The sequence below is a fragment of the Gallinula chloropus genome (genome assembly GCF_964237585.1).
Source record: "Gallinula chloropus genome assembly, chromosome: 2".
In the NCBI taxonomy this organism is placed as follows: domain Eukaryota; kingdom Metazoa; phylum Chordata; class Aves; order Gruiformes; family Rallidae; genus Gallinula; species Gallinula chloropus.
The window spans coordinates 79466114-79479192 of record NC_140086.1 but is presented as its reverse complement, the minus strand read 5'-3'; the positions used below and the strand labels follow the sequence as shown (position 1 = coordinate 79479192).

General features: G+C 40.6%; 1 protein-coding gene across 1 annotated transcript in view; it reads right to left on the bottom strand.

The window, feature by feature from the left end:
* Positions 1-13079, bottom strand: part of TRIO (trio Rho guanine nucleotide exchange factor) — a 251584-nt gene that overhangs the window by 129393 nt on the left and 109112 nt on the right. Inside the window, exons 10-11 of the mRNA XM_084260751.1 lie at positions 8299-8421; positions 1607-1798 (exon numbers count right to left, since the gene is read on the bottom strand). Coding sequence (XP_084116877.1) covers positions 1607-1798; positions 8299-8421 — 315 coding nt within the window. The remainder of the gene's footprint in view (positions 1-1606; positions 1799-8298; positions 8422-13079) is intronic.

The window sequence follows — 13079 nt, the reverse complement described above, 5'->3', positions numbered from 1 at the left end:
GTACTCTTTTTAATTTTTCTTGCTTTATTAGGTATAAAGGTCAGCCACATGACAAAACAAACCAACCAAAAAAAAAAATCAATGAGTACATCAGCAATAGTATCTTCCCCCACAAAGACCAGGCTGTGAAGAGCTGCCACAGTAACAGCTGTGTGCACATACAGGGTCACAATAATATCCATTTTCCCAAAGAAATAAATCAAGACACAGAATAATTTTTTCTCAATAAAATATTATTATCTAGGGGAGCAGTGGCAACACTCCAGCACATCTGGATCAGCCTCCCAGAATTACTCAACAGTGACTCACAGATCAGTCTGCCATTCGTTTGGGTTTTTTTTATTTTTAAAAGCTCTTTCCTTGCAAATCCTTTTACAGTCTCTGTCTTACAATACAGCATTTATATTTTGTTTAAACAAGAGGAGTCCTAGAAGAGTGTCTGCAAGGAAGCATCTACCAGAAAACTGATGGGGGAGCTATGTACTCATGTCTAGAGCTACGTAGTAATTCAATCCTGACCTTCTTCAAAGACCAACTGCCTCCTGCATTTGTTTCAAGTGCAAAGCAGATGTTTCACATACAAAATACTCCCACCCTTATCCTCTACAAGGTTTTGCTGAAGAAGCTACTTCGAACACTGCACTTCCCCACCAAACAGATCATTTCTTAATATAGCGTGAAGGGAAGGAAGACAACCTGACTTGCTGCAATCCAAAAGCCATTCATATTTTCACCTTATATGAGCAGTAAGAAAATTTAACAAGTACTCTACAGTTGTCAAAATTTGCCACTACTTAACCAAAGCACTTTCCTGAAGTCTTTATTCTTGCTCTAGTCTATCCCATCTTCTCCCACTGGAATCATAAATTCCTATGATCTGTGCTCTGCATCGGAACATAAAACTGACCTGGCTGAAAATTTTGTTTGGCTGAACTGTTTTCCTGGTGTATTAGTTCAACCTTTGCGAGACTAAAAATTGCAAACATGAGGCAAAACATTGTCATTATCAGATAAGCTCTTTAGGTTGTGAAGAGCCATCAGCATAGAAGATCAAAATGCAGTGCGTAAACCAGAAAGAAAACAGAGTCTCTCTGAGCAGCAGGGGAGACTGAAGTGGCCTTCTGCTCCTGCCATGCATTTTAGTCTCCTGAACCGTGTCAGTCTAACCACATGTCTGACAACACAGTTAACTGCACTGGAGAATTGGCTGAGTTAAAAAAAAAACCCAAACCAACAAAACCGAAGTGCGCAGTATCTCGCCCCCACAACGCTGCCTTCTAGCTGTATCAGTTCCCCAATCTGACCCGCCTCCCTTCCCCATGACTGAAAAACCATATGTCCTTGCACAACAAAGGACCTAGAAGCTGTCTGTGAAAGTTTAAAAAAAAAAAAAACCAACAACCCCCCAAACAACCCATTAACAAAATCCATAAACAAAGCAATTGCTCTACCCCAGCCCCCAATCTGCAATGAATTACCATCAAAAACTCAGGGTAGGACAGGGGTTTCACTACTTTCTCTGGCAGGGTTCTAACAATGACAGTAACATGGGACAACACCCCTTTTAAAGCTTAAAGTCATGACCGCAACTTCGCAGGGGTTTTACCTCTTTCACATGAGTGTGGAAGGACACAGACATGTCCAGCAGGATCTTGCGTTGCTCCACACGCCTCACAAAGTCCTGTATCCGGTCCTCCAGCTGATGGGCAGCTTGATAGATTTCCTCCGGGTCACACTCCCCAGTCTGCGCCAGCTGTTCGGCTGCTTCCAGGAGCTTATCCGCGTTGGTGTACGTGTTCTGCAGGGAAGTAAGTTAGTTTCACAGGATTAAATGAAAGAAAAGCCACTCCACTAATGAAAACAAAATGACAAAAAGGCCCTTGGAATGAGTTTTTCTTTCTTCTTTTTTTAAAGGCAGTGGAATATAATCTTACTAAAGATTTTGTTATATTTCCAGATACCGTTTCATTTAACTGTGAATGAATTAATTCCTTAGCTCCTTATGTGAGTCTACTCAAGTGTCTCCTTGATCCACACCTGGGGAGCCTATTTATTCTTCCTTGGAATTAGCATTTTACATTCACAACTAGAATAAAGGTCAGCCTAAATATCTATTCGCAAACTGGCCTATTTCAAGAATGGAAAAATCAGTAGTCATGGCCATCAGGCTTTTCAAACGTATATTATAATAGGTGAGGAAGTCCTAGCTGCTGATGGAGACGCTTAACATCAATCCAGACATCCAGCAGGAAGGTGGAAAGTGTCCAGGCACAGAAAAAGAAAATTTCTCTCCATCTTTACAGAAGCAGGTATCCAAAATTCATGTGATGAGTGAATGTCACATTTGTGAAACAGCAGCAACAGAGGGGGATTTAGAAGTCTGCTATGGCTGAGTGTCAGAGTTGAATATTGTCCCATTACGTCACAGGATTAACAAATGCAGATCAGCAGTCCTGCAAGAGATTTGGGTCAAAGCAGAAAACAGAATGGGAAAAGTCTGGTACCTGTTGTGCTGAGTGTGCTATGGTCCAGAGGAGAGATGTTTAACAACTCATAAAGCTACGAACTTGCAGCCTGCATCTCTATCTTTCTCAGTTATTTAAAACAGGACTGATTCTAAACATTTGATAAAAGTTTTGAGCCTAGCCTTGGCTTTTCACAGCTCAGAACAGTTCTCAAACCAGACTCATTAAGAAAGCATAACAGGATGATAACCTCTGGACGAAACAGATTGAAGCCAAATTCACACTAAAGAGGCTTTGCTTACGTCACATCAAGTATCCTGGTAAGTTTGTACTACAGACCATAAAAATGATATTCTTAACAATATAAACTACCCCATTCCCTTTTCCTTTCTGTCCTTCCATACTCCACCAACCTTGATGACACCAGGTTAAAAACACTGCTCGACAAGATAAATTAAACCTATGCAAATGGTACTTTTCCTTGTCATAAATATAGCATCACACCTCTAATTAACACTATAATATCCACAAAAGTTTAAACCAAGTCTGGCTTTAAAACTCAACTAAGGTGCAGGAGCCAAGAGCTCTCCTCCTGGGTCTCAAGCAAATTACCAGGCAAGCCCAGGGCAGATTACTGGACTAGGTGCAGCTTTCATATACTTGGGGCAAGTTCCCTCTTCATTTATTATGAACTATTTATGTAAGGAATTCAATCCATGCTGCTTCTTGATTTTGACTATCTGCATCTTAGCCTGCCCTTAACCTTCAGCTTTAACTGCACATAGAGGTAGGAAACTCCTCCCTGGTTTCCCAGGGAAAGCCAGCAGAGACTCCTTAAGCCTGCCCTTCTCAGCAGGAGTGCAATACTCAACACTCTAGCTGAGGCCAGGCTGGCCCAGCACACAATCTGATCTGTGCTTTGGTGTTTTGACTTCCGCAGTTCGCAGCTCACACGTGTCCAAGGGGCAAGGCTGAAGAGCCTGAAGGCGCTCCTCGAACAACAACTACTTCATCTAACCCAGAGGGCCGCACCCAGCTGCAGATGGCTCCAACAGAAGTTTCCCATTTTAATGAAAACTTTATCTCACATGTGAAGCATTGTTTATGAATTCCAGGAGTATCTTCCATGTAACACAGGCCCAGGCACATTAGGCTTCTCTTTCTGTACGCTGGATGGGGACCTGCGTGCTTAGAAGTGATCGCAACCTAGATGCTGCTTCAAAAGGGGTGCCAATTCTCAAACCTTAACAGCAGACACAAGCCTTATCACTAAAATTTCTCTTCCAAGTAGAGCTGAAATAAAATATAAATATTTATCTCGGTAGATAGTAATTGCCCTTTGGAATAGAAATCCCCGCGAACAGGTGTGCTGCACTATCTTCTGCCTTTCCCAACTCTCAGCTTGCTTCTTAACAATGCTTGGAGGGGAAAAACAGTAGTAATGTGAAGATTTGAAAATGTTGGTCCCAAGGGGCAGCCACGGGTCAGAAAACAGAAAGAGCAGCAGCAGATCCCTTGAAGCTGTTTATGCCAGTTTCCTCAATTGACAAAGCAGCCTTCGTCATAACAAATTGAACAGTTTTGAAACAGATTAAGGCTTCCTCAGAATTTCTCCACTAGCACACCCTCCCCAACTCCCAGGGAGCTTTAAGAAGTCCTCTAGACCATCCCTCTGTGCCCCAAGATGCGATCAACTAAACTCAAGTCTTTAATAGGATTTCTTCTCCAAAATGCTGAAAGACTCTCTGTAACACAGAGTTCACCACCTTACTCAACAAGATAGTTCATTGCTTTCCTAGTCTTCCTGTTGAGAAACCTCTCCATACTCTTCAGAAAAAACAATCACCATATTTTTGGAAAGCAGATAGAGTGACAGATCATAGAAAAGTCAAAGGTTAAATTTAAGAGACCAGCATAGAAATGATCACTACTGACAATAAATACAGGAACAAAAGGGAGTAGAGGTATAGACTGCATTTCATACAACCCGGATATTGCTCCATGCAGGAGGAAAAAGAGACACACACGGATGGAGGAAGTTTGAGAGAGTTACACAAATCATGAAAGGTAGAGAAAATTAAGATAGATTACTCATTAAATACAGTGGATGCTATCATGTTTAAGCATCAGACAACACACTTAAAATGAAAAAGCAAAAGTACTTTTCATCTAAGGAGCAATTAAACTGAATAACTCTTTGCCACAGGATCTGGCACACATTCCAAGAGCATAAATGGGTGCAAAAAGCAGCTAGCCTGATTAAGGGAAGAAAAGTCCATCAGTGACTACTAAAACACTGGTTCTGATGCATCCTTCAGTTCCAGACATCAAAACAACCCAGACAATAGGATGGGTAAAGGTAACATTTTAAGCATATAGTCCCTTTCCTTTGTGCATGTAGCAACGGCCACAAGATACTGTAAGACATGGACCTATACTTTGATGTATTACAGCCATTCGGGGGGGAAGTTAAGAATCAGTTCAAATACATAAAATTTTTTTACAACCTTAAAGGTGGGAACTGGTGGTGGTAGGCAAATGAAAGGTGTATTCAAATGAGGTTTGAAAGAATTTTTCCTGTGTGTATCTTGCACCACAAGACTCGAGTTCTTTACTGAGAAACAGTCTGCACATGGAGAGAAGTTATCTGTGGGAAAAGGTCCCACTAATTAATTCTTGCCATACACCTTTCATGTTTTTTGAGCATAGACTACTGTCAAAAAGCAGACATCAATTATAGTTGAAACAGAAAACACAAACTTGGAATTGTATACAAAAATGCACGGTGAAGTACAACCACGCTACTGATCTGCATCCAGCGCTTCTAAGCTGAAAAATCCATGCCCATAACTGAATCAGGTATGTCAAAATTTGGAGCCCCAGCACTCAGACTAAATGGTCTCATGAATACAAAGATGATTATGGGGAGAGGGGGGAAAACAAGGTAAGTAGTGGGTGCAAGTTAATGTGCATATGCATAGAGCAAATGTCAGAAATCAAGGAGGATGATTAGCTGAGTTTTCACTATTCAGTGTTTCTGTAGCAGTAACAAAGGGCCAAAGAGAAACAAGCCTTCATTTCACACAAATTTTACAGTGAATAACCTGTGAGCACACAGCCTACTGACTCCAGAATATCTTTTCTGTTCGACACAGGTTATTTTAACATCTCTCTGAATGCTGCTGAGGAATTGGCACCTCATTCACATTAGAAAAGAACGAGGGAGGAAGCAGAAGGGAAGAGGAAAGAAATAATAATTTGGGCCCCCCCTTGAAATCAGGAGCTGGCCTTCAGTCAGGAACATTTCAACAAAACTTCTGGTTCTCTGCCTTTGATAAAACATTGCCATGCCACTGACAGTTCACTTGACCCTCCCTCCTCTCAACCTTCTGACTACAGCTGACTGAAAACTCATGATTATGTCAGGGTCATATTTTTTTTTAAAATGCATAAAGTACAACAAAACACCAAAATACAACAACAAAAAACAATAGGAAGAAACCCCCAACCACCAAAGACCTGGACCAGCTAAAAGCATAGGTAGAGGATAAATCAGCAAAAAGTTACCCAGGCTTTAACAATTGCCAATTGCTGTCTTACACTTGAACATAATCTTCCTTCTAACACCAACGAAAGGAATGCCTTTGGGGGACTGCTTACATTCACTTTTAGAGGAAGCAAAAGGAACAACTCAGAGGGTGTGCCTCTCTTGGCAGTCAGCGAGAGATGAAAATAATACCGATTAGATCATTTTGTCCATCCTTCTGTCAGGAGAAGATAGTCCCCTGTAGTATATTTCTTTGACCAGTCTAAGTTTTCAGTATCTCCAAAAATAGAAATTCCACCCATCCCCTGAAGAGACAGATAATTTTGAACTGTAGTAGCATGAAGTTTCAGGAACTTTGTGTTAAGCATTTGCTTTACAACTTTCTACTTTAAAGTACCATGCAAAGTAACAGGATTCTTTTTTAACAGCTTTCATCCCACTAACAGTTCTGCACACTTCATCCACTTTGGTTACTCAAACATTTTTTTCTTCTTTGCTCAAACAACACAGTATTAAGTATGAGATCATTCAAGTTTTGTTAAGTGTCTTAGAGGAACAGATTCTCGCTAGTCTGACCCAGAAAAGTAAGTATTTCCACATGGAAAATATGACATTTTACTAAAAATGAAGTATTAGCATGCTTAGGGAAAAGCCAGCATGTGCATATAGAAAACTAACACTGCTTATTATTTTGGAAACCTTTATAGGAAATCAATATTGAGGAAGCTTTCTCTTCCTGTTTCAAGTCCTGAGTCACTGGAGCGCTCAAAGACTGGATTTACAGAAAAATTTTTATTACAAGCTTAATCATCTGTCAAACAGATAATCTGTAAACACACTTCTGATGCATCTGCTGTAGAGGGTGTTACTGCTGAGCTCCTGCATTTCATTCCAGAATTTTCTGAAGAAAGGAGGACATAGAACTCCTTGGAAGAGTCCAGCACAGGGCCACCAAGATAATTAAGGGAGTGCAACACCTTCCTTATGAGGAAAGGCTGAGCTGACATAAAAGCCTTTTTAGCTTGGGGAAGACTGAGGGGTGACCTTATTAATGCTTTTAAAAATGTGAAGGGGGAGAATCAGGAGGGCAAAGCCAGGCTTTTCCCAGTGATGGCTGGTGACAGGACAAGAGGCAATGGGTGCAAGTTGGAGCATGGGAAGATCCATGTGAACGTAAGGAGAAACATTTTCACCCTAAGGGTGGCAGAGCACTGGCACAGACTGACCAGAGAGGTTGTGGAGTCTCCTTCTCTGGAGACATTCAAAACACACTGGAATGTGTCCGGTGTGATGTAGTCTAGGTGATCCTGCTCTGGCAGGGGGGTTGGACTAGATGGTCTTTCGAGGTCCCTTCCAACTCCTAATGTTCTGTGATTCTAATAATGTGTGTTCTGTTTTGACTGAAGGACCAGTGTTGCAACCCTACCTTAATGAGATTTTTCTTGATGAACCTTAGAGATATTTACTCTCACCAGTCATTAAGACTGGACACAGTGCATGTTACTAATGGGGAGGATTCTAGTCCTCAGCTTCTCATGGATTTTAGTCACCTCACACCCCTTTTTCAAGGCTGCCACACAAAACAACTTCCTCTTGTTATGCTCACTCTATTCCTTAGTATCTCTGTTTCTTTTTGCTTGACTCTTTTTCATAGGAAAGTGTTTTGAAATTCTATCATCAGTTCCACTTAAGGCTAAAAATAGTCTTTCTATAAAAAAGCATTAGTGGATTTAGAACAGGAGGGCATATAAAACTTATTGGTATTAAAAGAAAAACCCCAAAGCCTAGTTGGTTAGTTTGCTTGCTCAAGTGGCTTCTTTAGAGTCCACCCCTTCTCCCATCAGACTGTTGTGGGGATAGGGGAGCTCCCCAACCTTCAAGTCAGCAAGCACAGCCTACAATTCATATCCAGCCTCTCTTACTGGGTGCACAGAAGTTTAAATCCTAGAATACTGTGGAATTAAGTTACTTTAAAAGGTGAGCTTTCATTCTTCTGTGGCTCAACATTTGAAAGCAAGCTTTTGAAAATTATTAATAATAACAACAACAAAAATAACAACCAGCAGCAGCTCTGTTGAATTTCAAGACTTCCACTCTCTGTAGGACTGTGAAAGTTTGTATTTTTCTTATTGAAGCTGGATGAGAAAAGCTTGCTACAGCAACAAAATTCTTGTAACTGAATTTTTTGTAGTGGAGCTCCCTCTGCCCAGCCCTTTGGTGCCACAGTAGGATTTTTTCATAGATTTCCGTAACAAGTATATAGCCAGTCATGTAGACTGTTTTTACCTGTGCAACCTCTTCAAAGTCTTCATGGCGTTTCTGCAAAGCTCTAGCCCGATGTAGGGACTTTCCCACTCCAGTATGTTTGCTAAGAAAAGCTTCTCCGTGGTTTTCAATCCAATCCAACACCTGTGGTACGGATAAAAGACAGGCAAGAATCTGAGTGGAGGTACTCAATGTTGCAACAAAAAGACAACTATGCAAGAAAATTGGCTGTAAAGGGACTGTTTATAAGGAACTATATTGTCCGATTAAAACACAGTATCGCCACTGATGTTAATTACATCTCATTAATTTTTCTCAAGGCAGTAACTAGCTTAAACTAGCTAAATTGTATGATTTAAGATGGTATGTTTACTTTGAAGCCTACCAAGGACAACCACATTTCTACACATTCATCAGTTTGACAGTAATCTGATCCAAGTGACTGGACTCCTTGTGAGGGTCCCTCTGTGACCCCTGTGTGCCTTCAGCTGACACTCTTTGGTAATGTAACACTAATGGAGTTGGCACATTCCCCAACAACGCTGGTGAATAATGCAGCAAAGTTCTGGTTTAGATAAGAAGTCGCTTCTCCTACTAACATACTAAGCCAAGAAAAAAGATTCAGTAGTAGAATTTTTAACTAACACAAGAAAATTGAGCTCAAATCATTAGCTGAATGACAATGCCTGCATTCAGAGTGTATGAAGGATTTTGCCCCAATTCTGAAGAAAACATCAGATAGACATAATTGTGTATTGTAAATTTTATAGCCGAAAAAGTGAAGAACTAAAGACATTTTGAAGACATTAAAGCTTCTACCACAATGGCTGGGCTGACAGCTTTATAAATAGTAAAAACTGTAATTAGTTCCTGCCAGTTAGCATAAAGGATTACTGCACACATACCAAGTTTCTGATGAGTGAACGAACAAAAACATCTGGTCTCTCTCCAAAGGAATACATCTTACCCGTATCTTAATTCATTCATTAGCTAGCATGCATATGGCATTTCATTCTTTGGAAGATACTCAGAGGTTCACAAATGCTGTTCAGAATTAAAGACAACTGCACATAAGCAATTTTCTTAAGTCTTCTAACAAATTTTATAGAGTATTGATCTAGTAGAGTGGAATACTTTACTTAACATTTATCTCCAGTGTTCTTTTATCTTTAAAACCCGAGTATTTTGTTGCAGTCTGAATATACCTACCAGAAACCTGTACCTTATGAACCCTTATCTATTAGTGTCCTTTACTTTGATGCCTGGAGTTGGGTGAGGTTTTCCCCACCTTTTCCTGTAATGAAAGTATTTGACACTTCATGTAACCACAGAGAATAATTTTTTTTTCTATTTTTCCTCCAAACAGACTTGAGAACCAGTCCTGCAACATCACTCACATGATCTCACAGTCAATACACATATAATTCCCACATACTAGTGTCATACAAAACATGCTTTTTTTAGCAGAAAAAAGGAAACCATCTGGTGTGATTTTTCTCATTAATCTTGACTGTTAAAATCTTTTTTTCCTTTGGTTTGCAAACTCTCTCCTACTGGACATCTTCAAAACAACAAGCAATCTCATAATGCCACAATACTGCCATGTCAAATCACCAACACTTCACTAAATCTCTGTGGCGCTTCTTCAGCTAATGCAATGTTTGTTTTTCCTAGTAAGTACTGCCAAAAGAATATTGTTATGTTTTAGGCCAACGTACATTTTTATTTTCTTCTTTCAAGGGAAAGTATTGATCAGAGAAGGTAGACTGGAGCCAAACATGGCCTCAGTTATCTGTAAAATCTGTGTTACCAACGATTTTGACTGGTTTCAGGAGACTACTCTGCTTTTCTCATTATAAAAAGAACCAGAGAAAGACATGTTTGGATGAGAGAGTTAGTCTGAACTCCAGAGACTACTAACAGTTATAAGCTAACAAATGAAATCAACAGTGAAATCTGTCCCAGAAAGCACTAGATGAAAAGCAGAAAGCAGCCCAGGGAGGGTGATTTTTGCTCCAAATAATGCTCAGTAACTTCTTAAGAAGTTGGATGAGAAGCAGAACGCATTCTTTCTAATGTCTAATCTAAATCTACACTTTCAGTTTAAATCTATTACTCCTTGTCCTATCACTCCATGCTCTCGTAACAGTCCCTCTCCATCTTTCCTGCAGGTCCTCATCAGATACAGAAAGGCTGCAATGGAGCCTTCTCTTCTCCAGGCTGAACAAGCTCAACTCTCTCAGCCTGTCTTCACAGGAGAAGTGCTCCATCCCTCTGACCATCTGCGTGGCCCTCTTCTGGACTCTCTCCAACAGCTCAATATCTTTCTTGTACCGGGGACCTCATAGCTGGATGCAGTACTCCAGGTGGGGTCTCACCAGAGCAGAGAGGCAGAATCACCCCTCTCAACCTGTCACATTTCTTTTGACGCAGCCCGGAATATGGTTGGCTTTCTGGGCTGCAATCACACATTGCTGGCTCATGTTGAGCTTTTCATCAATCAGCACCACCAAGTCTTTCTCCTCAGGGCTGCTCCCAATCCATTCTCCATCCAGCCTGTAGTTAGGCTTGGGATTGCTCTGAACCATGTGCAGGACCTTGCACTTGGCCTTGCTGAATTTCATGCAGTTCTCATAGGCCCACCTCTCAAGCCTGCCAAGGTTCCTCTGGATGGCATCCCTTCAGCCTGTCACCACACACACAACTTGTAATTACCAAACTTGCTGGGGGTACTCTTGATCCACTGTCTATGTCTCTAACAAAGATGTTAAATAGTTCTGGTCCCAATACTAAACCCATGAGAAACACAACCTGTCACTAGTCTCCACTTGGACATCGAGCCATTGATCACAACTCTAAGTGCAACTATCCAGCTAACTCCTTATCCATCCTTTAAATCTATGATCTCTCCAATCCAGAGACAAGGTCATTGTGCAGGACAGTGTAAATGCTTTTCACAAGTCCAGGTAGATCCTAACACAAAACAGTCTACTAGAGAAACATCATGATCTCTAAGTGAAATCAGCATGAATGCAAATCTTATTAATGCTCAGCCTTCTTACCTTGATTCTTAACAAAACTGAGAAGAAAAAAAATGGTTCTGGGGATTTTCGCAGCACATAAAAGCCGAGTCAAAGTCAAGGTATGCTCTTGCCTGTCAGTGAGTGCTTTTGCATGTTACTTTGCCCAAAGGTCAATACCCTTAGCTGGCACTGATATTAGCTGTTTAGCAATCTTAATTGACCTGTTTTCTTCCTCTTCCAGGCAGAGATAAGAGTTACAGAAACCATCACACCACCAGACTAAGGACTCTCACTAACACTGAAAGCACATGGAATTCACTCCAGTACTTCAGTAATACATAGGAACTTAAGAGGCTCCACACTTTTCAGTGAAAGGGTGAATAATATTATCCTCCACTACAGCAAGTTGCTATAACCACAGTCTCAAGCAGAACCAACCTTATGCCCAATATTAGAGCTAAAAAACCAAAGCTTATTTTTTTTAGCATGAACACTGGATATATGATAGAAGAAACTACTAGGGAAAGATAGCTTCACCTTGACAAATTCATTGCTCATGGCTGTAAAATGTGGTTTGTATATACTGTTAGAAGAAATAACCTGACCTTTTGCAGATTCAAGTGCTTACTTTCACCAGTCTTTTCCACATCAGTATCTAGTCCTTACCCTGCCACGCTTTTAGCAACTTTGCACACACTTGCTCTCGTGATCTCCACAACTTAACTTGGTGTGGACATAACATTTAGAAGGCAATTGTTAAAATGTGGAAAAACTCTCTCCCAAAAAGAACTATTGTATACTGGAGCTGCCTCCAAAAGCCACAGTGGAATCACCCAACAAAATCAGGTTTCTTGGCTCACCCTTAGTCAAGGCTGAAACAAGTGACTGTTACAACAAAAACTATAATGGGGCCCTTGAGGAACGCCGATCATGGAAGGAGAACCCTTGTGTTTATCCAGAATGGACAGAGAAGATACCCAAGATCAGTAAGATCTAATATATGTATGCTTTGGAAAGAACCTACAAGTATGTTTTACTAATCTTTGGCTTGCAAGACATCAAGAATGTTTCTCAGACCCCAAAACTTTCCCTGTACAAGTGTTAGCAGTATCACTCTACCAAAAACATCATCTTTACGGTCAATTTTGACCTTTCATGGCGCAGTGGTACAAATCCCACATGGCTACTGGAGGTCTGCTTTACTGCTTCATCAGAGACAGCTCCCTTCCTTAGGTGAAAGGCTGGCATATATTATCCACTTGGCAAGATTGTTAACTCTTAAGCATAAAATCATACCTCTATCAGCATGTTTTACATTAGAAGGATCATTTTCAACAATTGAGTGCAACAGCAAATGACCTGTACTTTGTTTAAAGATAGACAGACTCTTTTTTTGGTGTTAATAGACAACCTAACCAGGAAGCAGATCTCCTAGGCCTTTCCCTATTATCTAAGGTCAAACTCTGAATTCTGTTTTGCTTAAGACTGTTACAGGTTTTTCACATTTCAGATTTCACATTTGCTGTAATTCACATTTTGTTTACTATTTTTAATATTTCCTTACTTCTTGCTTCACTAAATTAGCAGATTGCTCTCAGTACACACAGCTAGCACCACAGTGATTTTGTTGATTTGGAAAGTTCCACCAGAAACACTTTCCCAATACTGAACACGCTAGACAGGAAAAAACCCAACAAACCAACCACCAGCTTTCTATAGTGCTAGTAACACAAAACAAAGTACCAGCTGAACACAGCCAACTCCCTCCTCCAAATCACT